At 44.2% G+C, this 23584-nt stretch overlaps 2 protein-coding genes across 2 annotated transcripts in view; both read left to right on the top strand.

The window, feature by feature from the left end:
- NUP133 (nucleoporin 133) overlaps nucleotides 1-12726 on the top strand; it is a 56693-nt gene extending 43967 nt beyond the window's left edge. The window contains exons 23-26 of the mRNA XM_027530497.1: nucleotides 944-1024; nucleotides 2820-2884; nucleotides 4555-4643; nucleotides 11980-12726. Coding sequence (XP_027386298.1) covers nucleotides 944-1024; nucleotides 2820-2884; nucleotides 4555-4643; nucleotides 11980-12116 — 372 coding nt within the window. The 3' untranslated portion in view covers nucleotides 12117-12726. The remainder of the gene's footprint in view (nucleotides 1-943; nucleotides 1025-2819; nucleotides 2885-4554; nucleotides 4644-11979) is intronic.
- A 6830-nt stretch (nucleotides 12727-19556) lies between these two features.
- Nucleotides 19557-22418, top strand: ACTA1 (actin, alpha 1, skeletal muscle). The gene is made up of 7 exons (XM_027530700.1): nucleotides 19557-19749; nucleotides 20534-20674; nucleotides 20780-21104; nucleotides 21208-21369; nucleotides 21471-21662; nucleotides 21758-21939; nucleotides 22026-22418. Exons 2-7 carry the CDS (start codon nucleotides 20546-20548, stop codon nucleotides 22167-22169), a joined length of 1134 nt encoding a protein of 377 aa, XP_027386501.1. The 5' UTR covers nucleotides 19557-19749; nucleotides 20534-20545; the 3' UTR covers nucleotides 22170-22418.
- Nucleotides 22419-23584: the final 1166 nt, after the last annotated feature.

Here is a 23584-nt window from a genome sequence, read left to right as displayed (position 1 = left end):
TCTCTCTTTTCCTTTCAAGAAAGTATTGCAAATGTAAGAGCAATGTCTTACAGTCACCTTGAATTTACCCTAATTATGTTACTAAGAAAGCAAGCAAAATTCAAAAACTTTGGTATTTTAGCCATTATTAGTATTAATAACAGATTTCCTATTGAGCTCACATTGAGCTCACAGCAGCTTCTCCTAATAGAGCATATCTAATTTAAAAACCTGAGGAACTGTTGCCTGTAAGACCATTGTTTTATATACTGGTAAGATGGAAAAAGTTTTACCAACTTTACTCTGATACATTATCAATTTTAATACTGCATTCCAATTTCAAATATGTTGACACTGGGGAAGAAAGGAGGTTCAGAAACAAATAAAATATTGTTTTCAAATGTTGTAACACAATGACAACAAGTGGATAGCTTTTTTTCTGAAATGGTTTGAATATTGTCTTTGCTGTTAAAGGATTTTATGCAGTATTTTAAAAAGCAGTGTTATTAATAGGACATTTATGACGTGTTACAGGACATTTATGATTATATAGTTAGCTGTGATCTAACCAACCAGGGATAACCGTTGGTAACATACTGGTGTGTTTTCTTGTCTTTCAAGTAAACTGTAGACCAACTGCATGCTTTCTCATCAGTCTCAATGTTTAAAAAATTATTGAATGAAAACAATTCAAAAGCATTATAGCCAACTTTAAAAATGCAAGAGCAATTTACTGATATTCTAAAGCTATATATACACCAACTTATACAAGTTAATTACTAAATGAACATAGGTGTATTTTAAAAGACAGTTTGTTGTGAGGTAGATGGAGTTTAATTTCCAAATGTGCCACTGTTCTTTGCTATAAAGATACCTGTAAATGTGGTAACTTCTCTGTAAATCTCTCTAGTCTTGTTTATAGGATGACTTAGAATAATTCTCCCGTTGTTTTAACTTGCTACAGCTGTATATCTGTGAAGAAAACAGAAGAGCTAATGAGTATGATTTCAAGAAGGCTTTGGACTTGCTGGAATATATTGATGAGGTATGTAAAGTCACTTAATAATCTCAGGTAAGGATCACAATTTGTGTATAGTTTTCTGAAGAACTGAGTACATCTTGAAAATGTCTTAATTTTAAAAGACTACCTGGTTCAGCTACCAGTCACTCTTTTTTTTTTTTTTTTCTGGAACTCTCTTGCTTTTTTTTTTTAATTTATTTATTTTAATTAGAGGCTGATTACTTTACAACCTGTAACTCTTGGAGTACATAAAAGTCTTTAGAAAAGCTCACCTCCTGATAATTCTCACACATTTCCAAGTATCTTTTTCTCTGCAAAAATAAAAATTGCTTTTAAAGGTCCTGACATAGTTTTTCTCTTTTATTTAATGAGTCATTGTTAGTTTCTCAAACTGATAGGCTGCTTTGTCAATTTATTCTTCATAGTACTCACCCCAAGAGAAGCTGTTTCTCAGCCTGCTTTGAAAAAAAAGATTGTAATGATAATTTTGTAGGGCAAATAGTCAACCCTGCAACTGAGAGTAGTTTGGTAGATTATAAAGACATAATATGTTGATTTTTATGTTCAGTTCAGTCACTCAGTCGTGTCCAACTCTTCGCAACCCCATGAATTGCACCACGCCAGGCCTCCCTGTCCATCACCAACTCCCGGAGTTCACCCAAACTCATGTCCATCAAGTTGGCGATGCCATCCAGCCATCTCATCCTCTGTCGTCCCCTTCTCCTCCTGCCCCCAATCCCTCCCAGCATCAGAGTCTTTTCCAATGAGTCAACTCTTCGCATGAGGTGGCCAAAGTATTAGAGTTTCAGCTTTAGCATCAGTCTTTCCAAAGAACACCAAGGGTTGATCTCCTTCAGAATGGACTGGTTGGATCTCCTTGCAGTCCAAGGGACTCTCAAGAGTCTTCTCCAATACCACAGTTCAAAAGCATCAATTCTTCGGCGCTCAGCTTTCTTCACAGTCCAACTTTCACATCCATACATGACCACTGGAAAAACCATAGCCTTGACTAGATGGACCTTTGTTGGCAAAATAATGTCTTTGTTTTTGAATATGCTATCTAGGTTGGTCATAACTTTTCTTCCAAGGAGTAAGCGTCTTTTAATTTCATGGCTGCAATCACTGTCTGTGATTTTGGAGCCCAAAAAAATAAAGTCTGCCACTGTTTCCACTGTTCCCCCATCCATTTGCCATGAAGTGATGGGACCAGATGCCATGATCTTAGTTTTCTGCATGTTGAACTTTAAGCCAGCTTTTTCACTCCCCTTTTTCACTTTCATCAAGAGGCTTTTTAGTTCCTCTTCACTTTCTGCCATAAGGGTGGTGTCATCTGCATATCTGAGATTATTGATATTTCTCTTGGCAATCTTGATTCCAGCTTGTGCTTCTTCCAGCCCAGCGTTTCTCTGTTTAAAATCTTGACTCTCTCGTGCTTCCTGATAAAATCAGGTTATCTCAGAATAATCGGATACAATTTCACATAAAGTTATTGATAGTCTTACTCTCCTGAGTCAACTTTAACATCTTACAGAAAGGGAAATTTGCCAGGCTCCTCTGTCAATGGAATTCTTCAGGCAAGAATAGTGGAGTGAGTAGCCGTTCCCTTCTCCCAGGGATCTTCCTGACCCAGGAATCGAACTGGGGTCTCCTGAATTGCAGGCAATTCTTTACCAGCTGATCTACCAGGGAAACTCTTAAAATTATAAAGTAAAGCTTAACAATATTTATATAGTATTACGAGCTGACATAACTAAAATTTAAACATATATTTTTTAAAATCAGGACTTAATGAAGATTTTTTTTTTGTTTTGCTGTGAAGGAGGAAGATGTAAATATAAATGATCTAAAACTGGAAATCCTTTGCAAAGCTCTTCAGAGAGATAAGTAAGTTCCCATAGTGTGAATCTAAGACATGATTTTGGGATAGGACTCTTTAGGAAGATTATGAGATCATGCATCAATTCATTTTATAACCTAATTGTATTGTAATATGTATTATGAAAATGTTAATAGTTTCATTAGCAATCCTAATTTTTTTTATTCAGTAATTAAGGAATTGCTTAAGGATTTAGGACCACTGGAGTAATGATTCTCTACTTTTGATTTTAAATTTTGCATTGTCAATTTGCACAGAAATATATATGTTCCTTATTTTCTCAGAAGTTGGGCTAGTTCTTCATAGGAAGACTTGAGGCTACTTTTTTTTTTTAATAAGAGATTAGTACAGGTTGAGAATCATTATTGTCTCCTAAGTTACTGAGATCTCTTTTTAACTGTAATCTCCTTGCAGAGAAGGATTTCTGTCCACTGGAATGGTGGTGTTAAGATTCATTGGCAAAGAGAGACTGAGAATATCAGTTGTAGAGATGGATTTTTCCCAGGGAAAGAATTTCTTAAAAAATTTTGGCCACACTGCATAGGATACTGCATAGGATACAGCATGTTAGTTCCCCAAGCAGGACTTGAACCCACGCTCCCTGCAGTGAAAGTGCGGAATTTTAACTATTGGACCGCCAGGGGAAGTCCATACTTTTTAAAAAAAAAAAATTGGGGGCCAGAAAATAGTTTTAAAGAGAGCATGACTTGAGTGCTAAAGGCCTTCTCTACTCAATTTCCCTTAACGTGGCTTTGAGAAGTTGCAGTGGAACTATTTTTACTAAAGCATTTCTTCCGGTGATCACCCATAGATAGTTTAAATTGTTGTCAGATATGGTCTTGGAGGTCATTCTCTGAAGCATCTAGCTCTGCCTGTTGGGTTCTGCTTCCCAGTTGTAAGAAGCATACTATGTCATTTGACTGGAATTCCTTGTCTTGGCTTCAAAGTATGAGGGATGTGGCCACTGATTACTACAGAGCATGGTTCTGTGGGTTTGTATTTCAGTAGCAGATAATCTCAACCAGATAAAGAAAATTTGGTTACATCAGACACTGGTTGCCATTTTATGAAAAACAGAATATATTATAATATATTTAAACTACGTTTAAACTATTGCCTGTGCTCTGAAAGGTCATACTTTGGGGTCATTACTAGGTTTGTTACTTACTTACAAAATTTTCTTGGGAAAAATACCTTACTACTTGGTTTGAACATTAAATGCATACTACCTGGCTGTAGCATCTTATATCTAATATAGAGACTCTGGGTATATCTAGAGACTCTGGGTATATCTGATTTGAAGCTCCTTTATTTAAGCAATTTTCAATAGTGTCACAAAATTCAAGATTCTTTACCCCCTGTTGTTGCTGCTGTTGTTTAGTCCCTAAGTTGTGTCTGACTCTTTTGCAACCCCATGAACTGTAGCTCACCAAGCTCCTCTGTCCATGGGATTTCCCAGGCAAGAATACTAGAGTGGGTAGCCATCTCCTTCTCCACGGCATCTTATCAACCCAGGGACTGAACCAAAGTATCCTGCACTAGAGGCAGATTCTTTACCTCTAAGCCACCAGGGAAGCCCACTACAAATATCAAAACAAATCCACAACAGAAAACAAGTCATTTATTTCAGATTATGGCCATGGTTTCATTTTCTCCTCACAGTGGTTTTGTTTTTTAGCTGGTCCAGTTCGGATGGTAAAGATGATCCAATTGAAGTATCTAAAGACAGTATATTTGTGAAAATCTTACAGAAACTTTTAAAAGATGGTAAGTGATTGGTTAATATTGGAAATTACAGTGTCACTCCTTGGTTTGAACTCTTAGAATAATGGAGATTTGCCTAGGTATCAAATACCAGAAGGTTAAAATTAAATGGTATTGTACTTAGATTTGTTTAAAATAAAGAGAGGGAGCTGTGTCATGGCGGAGTTGCCATCTGCTTGGCCAGTTAACTCTTGTGAAGGTTGAAAATCTGAAATGCAATTTTTGTGGTGTGTCCTATACTAAACTGGCCATACCATGCTTGAGAACAAACCACAAAATATTCTACCAGTTCATTTTGGATATTAAAATTAGTTTTAAGGACAAAATAAAAGGAAACAAGGGAGTATGTTTTGTGTATGTTTTGTTCCTGAGACAGAGAACAAACTTCTATTTCCTGATCAAGATCCAAATAAGTAAAGAGGCTTTTATAGTTAAATGTTTGTTATGAAGGGAGATGAGGTAGAGGACACTTAACTTTTACTTCCTTTCATATAACTAATATATGGAGAATGTTAGACTAGAGATGAGAGATTTTGTGCATTTTATACACGAAAGTGTAATCACTCACACTCACCTAGAGTTGGACATCCTGGAATGTGAAGTCAGGTGGGCCTTAGGAAGCATCACTACAAACAAAGCTAGTGGAGGTGATGGAATTCCAGTTGAGCTATTTCATATCCTAAAAGATGATGCTGTGAAAGTGCTGCACTCAATATGTCAGCAAATTTGGCAAACTCAGCAGTGGACATAAGACTAGAAAAGGTCAGTTTTCATTCCAATCCCAAAGAAAGATAATGCCAAAGATTGTTCACACTACTGCACAGTTGCACTCGTCTCACACGCTAGTAAAGTAATGCTCAAAATTCTCCAAGCTAGGCTTCAGCAATAACCAGACCACCTGACCTGCCTCTTGAGAAACCTGTATACAGGTGAGGAAGCAACAGTTAGAACTGGACATGGAACAACAGACTGATTCCAAATAGGAAAAGGAGTACATCAAGGCTGTGTATTGTCACCCCATTTATTTAACTTCTATGCAGAGTACATCATGAGAAATGCTGGGCTGGAAGAAGCACAAGCTGGAATCAAGATGGTTGGGAGAAATATCAATAACCTCAGATACGCAGATGACACCACCCTTATGGCAGAAAGTGAAGAAGAACTAAGAGCCTCTTGATGAAAGTGAAAGAGGGGAGTGAAAAAGTTGGCTTAAAGCTCAACATTCAGAAAACTAAGTGATGGCATCCGGTCCCATCACTTCATAGCAGATAGATGGGGAAACAGTGGAAACAGTGTCAGACTTTATTTTTGGGGGGCTCCAAAATCACTGCAGATGGTGATTGCAGCCATGAAATTAAAAGACGCTTGCGCCTTGGAAGGAAAATTATGACCAGCCTTACAGTATATTAAAAAGTAGAGACATTACTTTGTCAAGAAAGGTCTGTCTAGTCAAGGCTATGGTTTTTCCAGTAGTCATGTATGGATGTGAGAGTTGGACTGTAAAGAAAGCTGAATACAGAAGAATTGATGCTTTTGAACTGTGGTGTTGGAGAAGACTCTTGAGAGTCCCTTGGACTGCAAGGAGATCTGACCAGTCCATCCTAAAGGAGATCAGTCCTGGGTGTTCATTGGAGGGACTTATGCTGAAGCTGAAACTCCAATACTTTGGCCACCTGATGCTTAGAGCTGACTCATTTGAAAAGACCCTGATGCTGGGAAAGATTGAGGGCAGGAGGAGAAGGGGACGACAGAGGATGAGATGGTTAAATGGCATCACTGACTCAATGGACATGGGTTTGGGTGGACTCCAGGAGTTGGTGATGGACAGGGAGGCCTGGCGTGCTGCAGTTCATGGGGTCGCAAAGAGTCGGACATGACCGAGTGACTGAACTGAACTGAATACACGAAGACAAGTATAACTCATTTATTATAGAATTATTAAATCAAAAAGATGATGTTAAATCCAGGCAATGTGCAAAATAGGCTAACCTGTATTTACCAATCTTTTAAGATACAAGGACACTCTGTTTAAAACCACCTGGAATAAAGTACACAATGACAGAAACTGTTGTAAACTCAGCAGCCCTTCTAGATAGATATGAATTTTATTCACGATGCTGACATTTGCATACATGTTATGCAAATGTTCCATACCTACGTCTGCAGGACACATTATTTGATCTGTATAAGACATGCCCAGCCCAGTGCCTGGTAGATAGTAGTCACTCATTAAACTTTTTTTCTTTAAAAGGCTAGAATTATTTTACAGATTCACATTCATAGTTCTTCTGTAGTAGATTGCACTCTGCGGTCCTCTGCTTGAGACTCCCTGGTTTAACTGAAATGACGAGGGCCTCAGAGGAGAACCATGGAGCTCACCACACCAGCCAACATGTGAGTGAGGTGAAAGAGCAGCGACCTCTTGGTGCTTACATGCCACAAGTTTCACTCTGGATAGAACTGTTGACCTCAGTACTGACCTGGAGGTTTGTTTATGAAAAATAGACTGTTGACTACCCCACATTGACAGTAGGTTTAATGAACACTTTTATTTTCAAAGATGAATAAAGAACACAAAGGCAGTTAAGCCATTTCATTGTCAAAAAATAAAAATTTTAAATTAAATAATGGAGATAACAAAAGAAAATATCTTTTGCTTAAAAATACTTGAAATTCAGACAGTTAAAATATATCTCCTAGGCTTTCTCTTTTCTATATTTGGAATTGAAGAAATAACTGGATATGGTTGATTTCTTTGTGCTGTTGAAGAGATTCATTTGGGTACAAATCTGATGTTTTCCATGAAGTTAGTTCTTGTAAAGGTGCCGCTGAACTGAATTGTGGCTAATTAAGTATATGATACTATTTAAAGTTCACCTGGCAGTTTTTGCTATCTTTAGATTATATATTGTAGATGGAAAACAAATAGAAACCTATAATTTTACAAAAAGGATTATTAAGTTTTGACCGAAGGACAAAAACAAGTGGAAGCTATTATATTTATTATATAATGATATAATATAAGTAATATATATTTATAATGTTATATATATATATATAAAACAATACCAAGCCGAAGGCATTTATCTTTGGAATCTTTTTAATAATATGACTTCCATATTATTTACATTTACAAGAGTAAATGTTTTTAAAGGGCAGATTCTGGAGGTAAATATAGATAGCTTCCATTGTATTTTGTAGACTTGGGCAACCTAACAATTACTTCAGCTTATGGGATAAATTTAGCCTGTAGATATATTTAAGTTACCCACCTGGAGCTTTTCAGTTTTTATGTTTTGTTTTTAATATTTATATGCTTCCTTAATATGCTTTTCAGTTTTAAAGTATATTATAATGAGTGAAGTCACTCAGTCATGTCTGACTCTTTACCAACCCATGGACCCTGCCAGGCTGCTCCATCCATGGGATTTTCCAGGCAAGAGTACTGGAGTAGGTTGCCATAGAGGAGAAAAAAAATGTGTGTCATTGCATGGAATTTAACATTTTTCCTAATTAGTCTCTGGCATTTAATATTGAGAAGAGCTCTTATAAAAGTCTTATTTTCTATGAGAGAACAGAAAGAGAAATTAAGGAAACAATTCCATTCATCATTGCAACGAAAAGAATAAAACACTTAAGAATAAATCTACTTAAAGAAACAAAAGACCTATATATAGAAAACTATAAAACACTGATGAAAGAAATCAAAGATGATACAAATAGATGGAGAAATATACCATTTCATGGATTAGAAGAATCAATATAGTAAAAATGAGTATACTACCCAAAGCAATCTATACATTCAATGCAATCCCTATCAAGCTACCAACAGTATTTTTCAGAGAACTGGAACAAATAATTTCACAATTTGTATAGAAATACAAAAAAACCTTGAATAGCCAAAGCAATCTTGAGAAAGAGGAGTGGAACTGGAGGAATCAACCTGCCTGACTGCAGGCTATACTACAAAGCCACAGTCATCAAGACAGTATGGTACTGACACAAAGACAGAAAAATAGATCAATGGAACAAAATAGAAAGCCCAGAGATAAAACCATGCACCTCTGGACACTTTATCTTTGACAAAGGAGGCAAGAATATACAATGGAGAAAAGACAATCTCTTTAACAAGTGGTGCTGGGAAAACTGATCAACCACTTGTAAAAGAATGAAACTAGAACACTTTCTAACACCATACACAAAATAAACTCTAAATGGATTAAAGATCTAAATGTAAGACCAGAAACTGTAAAACTCCTAGAGGAGAACATAGGCAAAACACTCTCTGACATAAATCACAGCAGGATCCTCTATGTTCCACCTCCCAGAGGAATGGAAATAAAAGCAAAAATAAACAAATGGGACCTAATTAAAATTAAAAGCTCCTGCACAATGAAGAAAACTATAAGCAAGGTGAAAAGACAGCCTTCAGAATGGGAGAAAATAGTAGCAAATGAAGCAACTGACTAAGAATTAATCTCAAAAATATACAAGCAACTCCTGCAGCTCAATACCAGAAAAATAAATGACCCAATCAAAAAATGGGCCAAAGAACTACACAGACATCTCTCCAAAGACATGTTTAACAAACACATGAAAAGATGCTCAACATCACTCATTATTAGAGAAATGCAAATCAAAACCACAATGAGGTACCATTTCACGCCAGTCAGAATGGCTGCTATCCAAAAGTCTGCAAGCAATAAATGCTGGAAAGGGTGTGGAGAAAAGGGAACCCTCTTACACTGTTGGTGGGAATGCAAACTAGTACAGCCATTATGGAGAACAGTGTGGAAATTCCTTAAAAAACTGGAAATAGAGCTGCCATACAGCCCAGCAATCCCACTGCTGGGCATACACACCGAGGAAACCAGAATTGAAAGAGACATGTGTACCCCAATGTTCATTGCAGCACTGTTTATAATAGCCAGGACATGGAAGCAACCTAGATGTTCATCAGCAGACGAATGGATAAGAAAGCTGTGGTACATATACACAATGGAGTATTACTCAGCCATTAAAAAGAATACATTTGAATCAGTTCAAATGAGGTGGATGAAACTGGAGCCGATTATACAGAGTGAAGTAAGCCAGAAAGAAAAACACCAATACGGTATATTAATGCATATATATGGAATTTAGAGAGATGGTAATAGTGACCCTATTGCAAGACAGCCAAAAAAGACACAGATGTAAAGAGCAGAGTTTTGGACTCTGTGGGAGAAGGTGAGGGTGAGATGATTTGAGAGAATAACATTGAAACATGTATATTATCATATGTGAAATAGATCGCCAGTCCAGTTCGATGCATGAGACAAGGTGCTCAGGGCTGGTGCACTAGGATGACCCTGAGGGATAGGATGGGGAGGGAGGTTCAGGATGGGGATACACATGTACACCCATGGCTGATTCATGTCAATGTATGGCAAAAACCACTACAATATTGTAAAGTAATTCAGTTCAGTTCAGTCGCTCAGTCGTGTCCTACTCTTTGCGACCCCATGAATCGCAGCACGCCAGGCCTCCCTGTCCATCACCAACTCCCGGAGTTCACTCAAACTCACGTCCATCAAGTCAGTGATGCCATCCAGCCATCTCATCCTCTGTTGTCCCCTTCTCCTCCTGCCCCCAATCCCTCCCAGCATCAGAGTCTTTTCCAATGAGTCAACTCTTCGCATGAGGTGGCCAAAGTACTGGAGTTTCAGCTTTAGCATCATTCCTTCCAAATAAATCCCAGGGCTAATCTCCTTCAGAATGGACTGGTTGGATCTCCTTGCAGTCCAGGAGACTCTCAAGAGTCTTCTCCTACACCACAGTTCAGAAGCATCAGTTCTTTGGCGCTCAGCTTTCTTCACAGTCCAATTAACCTCCAATTAAAATAAATAAATTTAAAAAAATGTTTTCTGACTTCTCTTAAAAATCGAAAGGTTTGCTGCACTAGACTGAAATATTAACCTGGTGGCCATCACCTAGAGCCAATGAACATTTCCCACTTAGAATGGGGTCGTAAGTTTTTAAGAAAATTGATCTTTGGGAAATTGATATTTTCACAAGTGTAATACTGTTTCAGAGGTAAAAAGTCTTTATTGAAAGTGTGTTGATTGTAATGAATGATGTGTAAATATTGCAGATTAAGTCTCATAACATTTATTATAAGATTTTTATTGTGTAATAACTAAGTACCAAAAATGGTGCTTAGTTATTAGATGATGATGTTAAAATAAATTTTTAACATCATCACTTAGATGATGTTAAAAATAAACAGTATTTGATTTTGAGAAGCATGTGGTAATGTGACAGGTTATAAAATATTACCTTATTAATTTAAAATTATCAAATGAGAAAATTGTATATGCTGTTCTGTAACTACACAGATGCGTATTGGCTTTCCAGGTCCATAAAGGACTGACAAAGGCGTGGTTTCCCTCCTCCTGGTCTCAGAGAGAAACTGCCAGTATGTTACATACTGCAGATAGCTTTCATGGCAGTGTTCTAAAGTATTTCCTGAATAGGAGAATATAGAATTGTTGGAAATACTTGTTTTCTTTTTTTTTTAATTTTTGAATAATTTTATATGTCTTTTCAAAAATAAACTTGAAATACAAAAGAAAGTTGATCAAAATCAAGGAAAATATATATTACCAAAGTTGACTCTGGAAATTAATTTTAAAAAAATTAAGCGAACCAGTCACCCTAGGAAAAAGCATTAAAAACCAGTTCTCAAATAAGCACCTCTGCAGTCAGGCATTTCTGGAGTGTGGGGAGACCACCCATCCAGGTGAAACAATGGGTCTTTGATCTGGGGGACAGATAAATGTCTGAAAGTCTTTTAAGAAGATACAGTATAACTTTGTCTTCCTTGATAACTCAGGATTCCTGTCTTAACAAATTTTACAGCTGGTTTATAAGCAATCTTTCACTGATACCTTCTGCTTCTTTTACTGTATAGCTACTTGGAATGCTGTTTGCTTGGTCTTGAAATACTTGTTTTCAAGTGATTATTAACTTAAAACTTCCACACTGAAGGAATGGCTTAAGCTGTGGAGAAAAATGAAAATATTACAGATTGTTTTGATGGCTCTTTTGACCACTAGAGTCAAACATGTAGCCCAAATATATAGAACAGTCATGTAGCCCCTACTAAGTGAAGAATGTCATATTGTCAGGCCTGTGAGTATGCTTGGCAGATGGAAGGAATTTAGAACAGAGTATTTTCCAATAGCAGTGAGGTTATATTTTAAATAGAAGCACAGGTGTTTCTATCATCCGTCATCTTAATTCATTTGAGAATTATGTGAAAATTAAAAAAAAAAAAAACTTTCTATGTTTGTATTTTTAGGCATTCAGCTCAGTGAGTACCTGCCCGAGGTGAAGGAGCTGCTGCAGGCCGACCAGCTGGGAAGTTTGAAGTCCAACCCTTACTTTGAGTTTGTTTTGAAAGCCAATTATGAGTACTATGTCCAGGGACAAATGTGACTTTTTCTAAAAATGGTTGTTTTTCCTGAAAATTTGTATAAGTGTGTCCTTATAAAAACTTTAGACCTTAAACATCTAGAAGTTTGTACAGTTTTATAACATATATTTCTGAGTTTTTTATACTTTATTTGTAAGCTACCACAAAATAGTTGTATGACTGTAGTTTTGGTTTTCAGTTACATGATATTGTTTTTTCTTCCTCTTTTCCATCGAAGTTTGTCAGTTGTTTTCATACCTACTACCATTCCTTTTTATCTCACTCCATCCAGGGTCCTGGTTCCAGCTTCTTGTATGCAAAGACCACTTCTAGGCTTTAGCTTCTATAACTCTAAAAACAGCAAGGTTACACTAAGTTGTCTCTGAAATTGCTGTGACTCTTAGATGTTATGTACTGCAAAGTGTCTGGAATATTTGTTTTGATTTTGATTAGGGCTGGGAGCAGAATATCTAGTGGGATAAGTGTCACAATTTGCTAACTTATGAAATAGACACAACAAAGTGGGGCAATTCAGTGTGAGCTTGATAACTGTTTACTTCATTGGGAAAAATGTCAAATTTCTCTACATAAATAATAGAATATTAATAAAAATATTTTGGTGAATAAAGCATATTTATGTGGCCTTCTAGTATTCTTACCTGGGAAATCCCATGGACAGAGGAGCCTGGCGGGCTACAGTCCATAAGGTCACAAAGCGTCTGACATGGCTTAGCAATTAAACCACCACCACCACAACCTATTCAGTCAGCTTCATGCATTTCAGAACGATTTACACTGAATTCCAGCTTCTCCTCAGTCTGTCTACCTAATGTAAGGAGTGAAACCTTTATAGAAACCTTTATGGATTTTCTTAGTATGGCAACTGATTTAACTGAAAAGTAGTTGTTCTCAAAGCTTCTTTGTCCTGGCCAATGTCATCGTGCAGTTTTTATCTGTCTTTAAATAAAGACGGAGTTGCTGGCATATTCAGGCTTTGGCCCAGTTGAATACTCGCTAAACAACTTGCTTCCAGCAGCCGAAAAGGTCAGGAGTTAAATGTGGTGAAGAGTCCGGTTCCTGGCTTCACAGAGCTCAGCCCTTCTGCCGGCTCCACTGCAGGCTGTAGATGCTGCCTCTGAGCTGCTCGCAGTGGTAACCAGAGGGCAGGAAGGGGCAGCCCGGCCTCTGGCCTCTGTCTGCATTGCCATGGTGGAGCAGGGTGAGGAGTGTCCTAAGGCCTCTAGGGGAGTTAGGGAGAGAGAGTTGTCAGATGGCATAAGAAATGGTTGGATTCTTGTGTTAAAGGATGTTGGTTTTAGAGGGACTTAGTTCTTATCCATTGGAGAAGGCAATGACACCCCACTCCAGCACTCTTGCCTGGAAAATCCCATGGACGGAGGAACCTGATAGGCCATGGGGTCGCTAAGAGTCGGACACGACTGAGCGACTTCACTTTGACCTTTCACTTTCATGCATTGGAGAAGGAAATGGCAACCCGCTCCATTGTTCTTGCCTGGAGAATCCCAGGGACGGGCGAGCCTAGTGGGCTGCTGTCTGTGGGGTCGCACAGAGTCGGACACGACTGAAGCGACTTAGCAGCAGCAGCACTTCTTATCCATAAGATCCTGTCATGTGACACTGTGCTCTGGGGACACAGGACCGTGCCACCTCCTTGAGTGCTACAAACCCAGTTACCCCATGTGAGGAGAGGCAGTGACGGTGATCCTGGCCCGCTGACCACAGCGGGTAAAGTGCTGCTCTCACAGCGTGATGGCTGACTGTCTCATTTTGACAGAGAAAAAGGCTCTGCTACCTCTGTCTGTTAAGGATGGCCATAGCTCTAAGATGGTTGGGGCTTTTAAAAAAGAACATTTTAACAATAATAGCATAATTAAAGCCTAAAGATTTTGAGTACTTCTTTTCTTCTAAATTTAAAAAATTTCCACAACATAGTCTTCATCAAAAAATAACTGATTCTTTTACAAACTGAGTAGGTGATAAATTATAAAGGTACTATAAAGGTGAGCATGTTTATTAAGGAGACAGAAACAGTTCTGACTTGGGAAAGGGTTTCTTTGCTCCTGTCTTTGAACACTACTCAGAAAGTCACAGCTTTTGGCCCCAGTCAAACAATAAGGTTGTGGATTTGATTGTGAGGAGTGGGCCTTGTGTATTCTCCTGTTTTAGGGATTTGTGAATGTGTCAAGGATTAAGACAATTTGAGAATCACAGCAAGAGACATGCTGGAATTCTTGGTGAGGTAGAAGGCGACTGATACTGATGCCCTTTGTTTTGGCATCTTGTTTTTGAACAAAATTTTTTAGAAATTGAATTTTGCTTCTTTTTATCTTTGAGGTCTGAATCCTACTTTTCTTGAAGCGTCCATCACCCCCCAAGTACTGGGGGACTGTCTGGGGGAGTCAGGGTGTGTGGCACAGTCCTCCACGTAACTAGACCTGGAGGAGAGCCACACTTGATGACCTTAGCCTCTCGCCATGCGTGGGCATATTTGATAACTACAGAAGTATCAGTGCAGTCCACCTACCTTTTCCTGGACAGTTTATTCAAGGAATCCTAGAGAAAACAACTGTCTATATTCCTATGTAAACTTAACTCATTGAATACCAAAGTGTATTTTTCACACAGAATCTTATATAATTCTATAAGTCAAAAAATACTGTAGGAAATGTGAAACCTCTCAAAAATATATGGAGGAAAATAAACCCCTGTAATCCCACTAGCCAGAAATAACTTCAGTTACCATTTTGAAATATAGCCTAAATTGTGCATGTATCACATCTTATAACCTATGTATTTTGATGTGAGGTATTATGAGCAACCTAGACAGCATATTAAAAAGCAGAGACATTACTTTGCCAACAAAGGTCCATCTCATCAAGGCTATGGTTTTTCCAGTAGTCATGTATGGATGTGAAAGTTGGACTGTAAAGAAAGCAGAGCGCCAAAGAATTGATACTTTTGAACTGTGGTACTGGAGAAAACTGAGAGTCCCTTGGACTGCAAGGAGATCCAACCAGTCCATCCTAAAGGAAATCAGTCCTAAATATTCATTGGAAGGACTGATGCTGAAGCTGAAACTCCAATACTTTGGCCACCTGCGAAGAGCTGACTCATTTGGAAAGACCCTGATGCTGGGAAAGATTGAAGGCGGGAGAAGAAAGGGGTGACAGAGGATGAGATGGTTGGATGCCATCACCGACTCCATGGAGATGAGTTTGAGTAAACTCCGGGAGTTGGTGATGGACAGGGAGGCCTGGCGTGCTTTGGTCCATGGGGTTGCAAAGAGTCAGATACTTTTTAGACACTGAGTGACTAAACTGACTGACTATGAGCACTTGTATGTATCTTTAGTCCAGTATTTCTCAACCTTCTTTTTCATTATCATTCCTCCTTAGGAGACTTTTTAGGACAATTTTCTTCAGTCACTGTTCCCTTCGCCCCCACCTCCATGAAAACTCATGCCACAAGTATATTGTGTGTCTTATTTATGGACCACAGCCTGTGGAGCCACAAATCACTGTAATGTCTGAGATTCTTTTAACCTCCTAAGAACTAACCTTTCCCCCTTCAAGAATGGATGTCTTCAATATTCCTCAAGATACGTGTTTTTTTAATGACTGCCTGACACTTTACCGTATGGCTGTATTAATTTATTTAACAGATTCTGTCTCTCTTCTCAACAGTCTTAAAACACTTGGGTTATCGGTCTTGGGTTGGGTTGGTTTATTTATTTTTTACCACATTAAATAAATACTGGAATAAATCTCTACAAAAATCTTTGTGCATAAAACACATTGACTTTTCCTGTCTAAGTGCTCAGTGAGCAGTTGTAATAGTTTTTAGTGTCTTTTGCTCACCCTTACCACCTCATCCCTCTCACCACCTCCAAACCCTTTTAGAAGATAGTGTACCATTGTTTTTGTGTGTATTCCATGCACTTACCTAGTTTCAACCTTCAGTCTTAAAGAGTAGGTGGCATCCTCAGTTAAGAAGGCTGATTGCCTCTGGAAGCCACCTGCCCCAGGTCACATAGCCTATCAGAGGGACAGGTACACTCAAATGAGCTTTACTGAAGGGCAATCTTTTAACTGATTTACTACAGCTGATGTGTGGAAATGGCAAGGGGAGATGCAGTAGAGGGAAGGGGGAGGAATGGCTCCAGTGGAGTCTTTAGTCCCTTAGAGATGACAAAGCAGAGCAAGTCTCAGGCTGAGAAAACCAGTAGAAGATCGAAGTCCTCTCTTCCTGATTGCCACAGTTCACTGCACATTTTTAGATGTGTGGCTTAGGAGGACAGCGAATTTGGGTTTTTTCCTTTACCCACTTGGTCACTGGACTGTTTCTGACTTTGTGTTGCCAGGCAGCCCCCCCTCACTATTTTTTTTTTTTTTTTTTTGAGATGACAGAGGATGGCTGCATGTGAAGCCATGACTTCAAGATGTCTTTGGCCCTTCATTGGAGACGATCCCTTGAGGATCTGTTAAGTTCCAGAACATACCAAGTGTTGGACAAATTTAGAGGGAGACAGAAGGTAGCCCAACCACTCCTAGGGAAGGGAGAGTCTTCCAAGCCCCTGTGTGTCCCAAGCAGTATGGTACCCAGGACATGTCTGGCTCTTTGGACCTTGGTTTTCTTATGTTTAAAGCTAGTGTAACTAGTACATGTCTCATGTACCTCCAGATAGTAACAGGATTAACGGAACAATATGAAAACATAAGCATTTTAAAAGTTCATGTCTAAATAGGTCAGAAACCGACAGCACAAGGCTGGGATCCACAGACGGGAGGAGGTGAGGGATGTGGCTGAGGGGATGGGAGGGAGCACATGGGCTGAGCTGTGGCAGATGGGCCTGTCAGATGATCGAGCTGCAGCTGCCCCTGCAAACCTGGAAGCAGGAGTTCTCCTCTGAGCATAGCTTGCATGGCTGACCTTTCCAGGGTCACTCTCAAAAGGCTGTGCAGTCAGTGACCCGCTTACTCAGACGCAAGGCACTGGGTTGATCCCCAGAGCGTACATGTATGGAGACTGCCTTCCACCTGCTCCTCGGACCATTCCTGAGCCAATGAGAGTTCAACCACCCCAGAGTGGCCCTCCAGGACTATTTCAACCAGCCTGACCCGGGGCAGAGAACAGACATGCCAACTGGTGTTCTTAGGGCCCACCTCCCCAGGGTTTGCTGTACCATCAGGTCTCTGCTAGCTTGTGAGTGCTTGATTCATAGCTTTTCATGTGTGTTCAAATCTAATAGACCCTGAGCTTACAAAAGCCTGATTCATAGCTTTGAGTGTGTTTGAATCTAATAGATCCTGAGCTTACAAAAACTTGCACTGAGAAGAGTTGCACTGAGCAAGAGTTTTGAAAAATACAACCTCCTTCCCCTTTAAGATGTCAACAAGTTCTTAGGTATTCAGTAAATGACATACTTCTACCTTCAAGACCAAAATTGAAGCTATTCCCCTTACACTGTATACAGAGTGCATTCGCCACATTGTTTTCCCCTAGTGTCTCCATGTCACACTGCCACAGCAGAACACAAGGTGTTGAAATGTAGTTCTGTCCAGTATTCATTCATTCTCTAAAAAGCTGAATATGAAGGCACAGTGGCTTTATACACATTAGAGAGGCCCCATACTAACTCCCTAGTTTGTAATTGACTTTGGTCATTTTTTAGGAAGGTCTGCAGTAGTGTGCCGGAGAAGGCAATGGCAACCCGCTCCAGTACTCTTGCCTGGAGAATCCCATGGACAGAGGAGCCTGGTGGGCTGCAGTCCATGGGGTTGCTAAGAGTTGGACACGACTGAGCGACTTCACTTTCACTTTTCACTTTCATGCATTGGAGAAGGAAATAGCAACCCACTCCAGTGTTCTTGCCTGGAGAATCCCAGGGACAGGAGAGCCTGGTGGGCTGCCGTCTATGGGGTCGCATAGAGTCGGACACGACTGAAGCGACTTGGCAGCAGCAGCAGCAGCAGTAGTGTGCAGCTGGGGAGGAGGGTTTCGTATGTGCTTTTATATCCCTCTTCGAGGACCCACACCTGTCCCAGTTGCTGAGTTCCACCACCGAGTTCCTATTCTGGGAACACTTGAGCACATCAGAAAAATGAGTGGTTCCATTCTGGCTCACACCACATCACTGATGCACCCCTTAAAGCATGTCCCTGAGTTCATTGCAGAAAATTGTTCCTCCTTGTACCTTCCACAGCAAGGTTAGAACTGTTCCCCTCAGGGGAAAAAACAGTGAGAAGCACCAACTTAATAACCTCCTCTGACCCCTACTCCACCTTTACCATAAGTAGATCCAAATCCTTCTAGAAAATCAGAAAGACAGATCCCCGTGTATCAGCGGTATAAATAGAACCGCTCTGCAGACTCTGGTGGACGGTGACTCTCCAAGGTGGATTGGGAATCAGCTGGCCTTGGCTGGGCATCACCCTCTAAATATAACGATGAGTTTGTTCAGCCTTTGCAGAAGGGAAAGGTTTTGCCCATCCTAGAGCGCGATGCCCTTGTCCTCTTTACAGGGAGGAGAGACGGTTGAGGCTTCATCTAGTAAGAGCACCTCTCAGTTCCCACCCTAGGGCTATGACACTTGCCTTTCCTCCCCAGGACTGGGAAGTCGGTGAGCCCCGCCAAGGATGCGGGAGTAGGGTGCTCAGCTCCGCCTGCCATACTCCAGAGCCGGCCAGTTAGTCACTCAACTTCACTCCCTTCATGAGCTCCCGAGCCCACAACACGTCCCCGAGACGGGCAGCTCTGGGTGTCCTGGCTCAGTGCCAGAGGCTGCGAGAGCCGCTGCGGGGCCTGTGCCGGGAGCCCAGCGCCTCCTCCCCGGACTCTCCACAGTTGTCCTCGCGACAGCTGCGCGCCCGCCGGCCGCCGGTGACCCTCTCCGGTGGGGGTGGGGGCCGACGGTGTCAGCCCTCTGGATTGGGGAGCTCGGGGTTGGGGGAGAGACCGAGTTCGCTGGGAGTCTGGGGGGAGGGATCGCCTGCCTCCCTGCCCGGGACTCCGGGAGGGACTCCATCTCCGGTCCTCTCGGCCCCACCACTAGGATATAGAGTCCTCCTCGGTGGAGTCACACTTAAGGAGTTGGAGGTGGGGGGTAGGGGTGAAGAACCCGAAGAAGAGGTGAAATGTGGGCGCACCTTCCCGAGGCTCGGAGAACACCGAATGGCCGGGGGCGGGGCGGCTGCGGACAGGTGCAGCCCGGGCGCAGGCTCACTGGCGCACCCCGAACACTCGGTGACCCTCGCCGCACCCCAGCCCCTCCGCCAGGCAACCGGGCGGGGTCGGGAGGGGCCGACCAGCGGGCAGACACTCCATATACGGCCCGGCCCGTGTTACCTGGGCTCAGGCCAGGCCTCTCCTTCTTTGGTCAGCGCAGGGGACCCGGGCGGGGACCCAGGCCTTGAACTGGTCGGGGGAGGGGGCTCTAGTGCCCAACACCCAAATATGGCTCGAGAAGGGGAGCGACATTCCTGCGGGGCGGCGCGAGGGGAGCGCCCGAGGGCTATATAAAACCTGAGCAGGGGGACGAGCGGCCACCGCAGCGGACAGCGCCGAGAGAAGTCTCGCTTCCTTCCCACGGTGACCGGGACCGGAGCCGGAGAGCAGCAGGTGTAGCCACCCGCCCAGGTAGGCAGGGGCGGGGTGGGGACAGTAGGACGTGTCCCACCGCGGCAGCCTGGAGAACTCCAGGTAGAGCGCGGCCCCTCACTGCATCAGCCCCAGCCCCGCGTCCTGTGAGCCGCGCCTCTGGCCCCAGAGTCACGTGTGCTTTAAAGAAGAGACAGGAAGCCGGGTCCTTTGGAAAGATCTCCAAATTTATTCCCAGCCCTTTGGGGCAGCTCTCCTTGACACTTCGTGCGTGCCGAGGTAGATGAAAGGTTTTGCTTTAGTCCTCCCCAGGGCAGTTCCTTCCCAACAGAACCAAAGGACAGTAGAAGGGACAATTTCCCCTGGCTCGCCATCAGTTCCAAGGGCGCTTCGGCTGTGAGTCTGAAGTGCCATGGAGGTCCAAAATAAGCCATTCGTGTCCTGGTGGAGTGCCCAAGCCCTTTCCACGGCGTCTCCTTCCACTCTCACAGTGGCCCAGAAATCAGGGTTCGCGGACCTTGACCCCCATGCGATGCCAGGGAGGGGCGGAGAGGGCGGTGCCTGCAGCGAAGGCAGACAACTCTCGGGTCTGTGTGTCCTGAGTTCCCAGATGGAGAAACGCTCTCTGTGGTCTCCTCGCAGTAGAGCTCGCAGCAGCGAAGCTCCGCCCGCGCGGCTTTGATTGCTTCCCCCGCAGGATGGCGCCGGGCTGCGGGCTGGAGGCTGGAGGTGTCCATAGGTCCCCGGGGAGGGAGGGCGCTCCAGCCAGCGGGGCCTCTTGCCTGAAACACTGAGCGTCTCCATGGCATTCCTGTCCTTGCAGAAACCAGATACCATGTGTGACGAAGACGAGACCACCGCCCTCGTGTGCGACAATGGCTCTGGCCTGGTGAAAGCCGGCTTCGCCGGCGACGACGCCCCTAGGGCCGTGTTCCCGTCCATCGTGGGCCGCCCTCGTCACCAGGTCAGGCTGCCAGTTCCCGGAGGGAGCCGGGCCGGGTCCCTACGCGGCCTAGCCCCGCTCCACTGGGAACCTCGGTAATGAGAGCTTGGTATATCCGCTCCGCAGGGCGTCATGGTGGGCATGGGGCAGAAAGATTCCTACGTGGGCGACGAGGCGCAGAGCAAGAGGGGTATCCTGACTCTCAAGTACCCCATTGAGCACGGCATCATCACCAACTGGGACGACATGGAGAAGATCTGGCACCACACCTTCTACAACGAGCTCCGCGTGGCCCCCGAGGAGCACCCCACCCTGCTTACCGAGGCCCCCCTCAACCCCAAGGCTAACCGCGAGAAGATGACCCAGATCATGTTTGAGACCTTCAACGTTCCGGCCATGTACGTGGCCATCCAGGCCGTGCTGTCCCTCTACGCCTCCGGCCGTACCACCGGTGAGAGCCCAGAAGCCCCCGCCCCCTCTTCCGGAGAGCCTTGCCCCTTCCCCGAGCGCCTAGCAGAGCCCAGCCGCTCATCCCCGACCCTACCCTCGCGCAGGTATTGTGCTCGACTCCGGCGACGGCGTCACCCACAATGTGCCCATCTATGAGGGCTACGCGCTGCCGCACGCCATCATGCGTCTGGACCTGGCTGGCCGCGATCTCACCGACTACCTGATGAAGATCCTCACCGAGCGTGGCTACTCCTTCGTGACCACAGGTGCGCGGCGCCCCGGGCTCCCCAGGCGGGCGGGCCGGCAGACTGTGCGCTGTCCCCGGGACCCCGCGCTGAGGGCTCCTCTCCCGCCCCGCTCCCCGCAGCCGAGCGCGAGATCGTGCGCGACATCAAAGAGAAGCTGTGCTACGTGGCCTTGGACTTTGAGAACGAAATGGCCACCGCCGCCTCCTCCTCCTCCCTGGAGAAGAGCTACGAGTTGCCCGACGGTCAGGTCATCACCATCGGCAACGAGCGCTTCCGCTGCCCGGAGACGCTCTTCCAGCCCTCGTTCATCGGTGAGCCCCGGGCACCCGCCATCCGGCCCGTGCCAGCCCCGCGGGCCCCCCGGGCCTCCCGCCCTCTGTCTCACGCTCCCCTCCGTGGCCCCCAGGCATGGAATCGGCGGGCATCCATGAGACCACCTACAACAGCATCATGAAGTGCGACATCGACATCAGGAAGGACCTGTACGCCAACAACGTCATGTCTGGGGGCACCACCATGTACCCGGGCATCGCCGACCGCATGCAGAAGGAGATCACCGCCCTGGCCCCCAGCACCATGAAGATCAAGGTGGGTGGCGCCCTCCCCCAAGCCCCTTCCTGTGAGGGGCTCCCCGGCCGCGACCGCGCACCTGACAGGTCCCCACTGTCTTACAGATCATCGCCCCACCTGAGCGCAAGTATTCCGTGTGGATCGGTGGCTCCATCCTGGCTTCGCTGTCCACCTTCCAGCAGATGTGGATCACCAAGCAGGAGTACGACGAGGCCGGCCCCTCCATCGTCCACCGCAAATGCTTCTAGACGCCTCTCCGACAGCCGCGACTTCTCCCCAGGACGACGAATCTGCTCGCGGCGCAGGCGGCTGACCTCGAGCCACCGCGCAGCAGCTGCTCTCCAACCATCAGCGTTGCCGCTGCCGCAAACTGACACACTGTTTATAATGTGTACATACATTGTTTACCTCATTTTGTTATTTTTAAAACGAAGCCCTGTGGAAGGAAATGGAAAACTTGAAGCATTAAACTCAGCCGTTCTGTTTTGCTGCGTAAAGTTCTCTGCTGTGTTTCTTTGCGGGGGCGGGGAGCTGTGGGGATAGGGGAGTAAAAGGGACTCCGTCTTCCTCCGTCACTTTTCACAATACTCTAAATGAGTGCAGGCCTTACAAGGCCGTGAGTTAGGTCTTCCGCAGCTCACGGCCCTCGCCTCTGGCTCAGATCTATTCCTCAGACTGGCACCTGCGCCGTGGCCCGACTTGACCTCTGGCGTGTCCCCTCTGCAGGGCTATCTGCCGGAGGCGCCGGGGCGGCGCTCGGGTGGCCAGGGCGCGCCTCGGGCAGGGCGCTGACCGTGGTGCTGGCCTGGGGTCCCGAGAGCAAAGCGCGCTCCCGCTCCACCCGCGGGGGCGTGGCCTTACTGAAGCCCGGTTCCCTCCTCAATCTGAGATTTAAACTGAAAAGTGTGCGTTCTGCATTTGAGGAACCAGTTCTCCTTTGTTAAGTGAAGATAACCCCTTCTCGGGAAGGCCTTTGCTTCGTCTGGGTGACGGAGCGCCCTTTCCAGAGTGGGGAGGGGAAGGAGCCGCGCCCAGAGGTGGGAGGAGGCGAGAAAGGACCAAGTGAAGGCTCCAAAAGGACAGCGCGGCCTCAGCGGGGACAGGCGCGGGGGGCGGGCCAGCGAGGAAATGCCTTCAGGGAAGGAAGCGGAGACAGTGCTGAGCAGGGGTCAGCAACGAAGAGGAAGCAACCCTACTCCACTCCTGCAAAGTCCGAAAGGCACAACACAAAGGAACAGTTTGTATTTCTGAGAGAGCAGGACATCTATACATTTTAAAGTAGTCTAATGTTTCCTGGGAGAAGGCAATGGCAACCCACTCCAGTACTCTTCCCTGGAAAATCCCATGGACGGAGGATCCTGGTAGGCTGCAGTCAAAATTCCTGGGAAGTGTTTCCTAAATGAAATAGATTCTGACTCAAAGAAGGTAATACACTCATTCAGAAATATGTTTATAAGAATCAACAATACAGCTATATCATATGCCACCTTGCCACATTTATTCTCTCCTGTTATGGCCCAATGAGAAGCTTCAGGAATCATTGAAGCTTCCAAGGTAGGAATACTGCCAAACCCAGATATCAAAAGAACCAGTCATTCAGTAGAACTTAGGATTTTAATAAAACAAGTATATGATACCAAATCCATTGAAAACTATCTATCTA

Source organism: Bos indicus x Bos taurus, chromosome 28 (assembly GCF_003369695.1).
Source record: "Bos indicus x Bos taurus breed Angus x Brahman F1 hybrid chromosome 28, Bos_hybrid_MaternalHap_v2.0, whole genome shotgun sequence".
NCBI classification, from domain to species: Eukaryota; Metazoa; Chordata; class Mammalia; order Artiodactyla; family Bovidae; genus Bos; species Bos indicus x Bos taurus.
This window is presented reverse-complemented; position numbering and strand designations above follow the sequence as displayed.

Excerpts from the sequence above, each read along its gene's own strand:
- ACTA1 (XM_027530700.1), top strand. The coding sequence starts at position 20,546 with ATGTGTGACGAAGACGAGACCACCGCCCTCGTGTGCGACAATGGCTCT. Across the intron at positions 21,370-21,470 it reads CTACTCCTTCGTGACCACAG|CCGAGCGCGAGATCGTGCGC; the intron begins GTGCGCGGCGCC and ends CGCTCCCCGCAG. Across the intron at positions 21,663-21,757 it reads CTTCCAGCCCTCGTTCATCG|GCATGGAATCGGCGGGCATC; the intron begins GTGAGCCCCGGG and ends CGTGGCCCCCAG.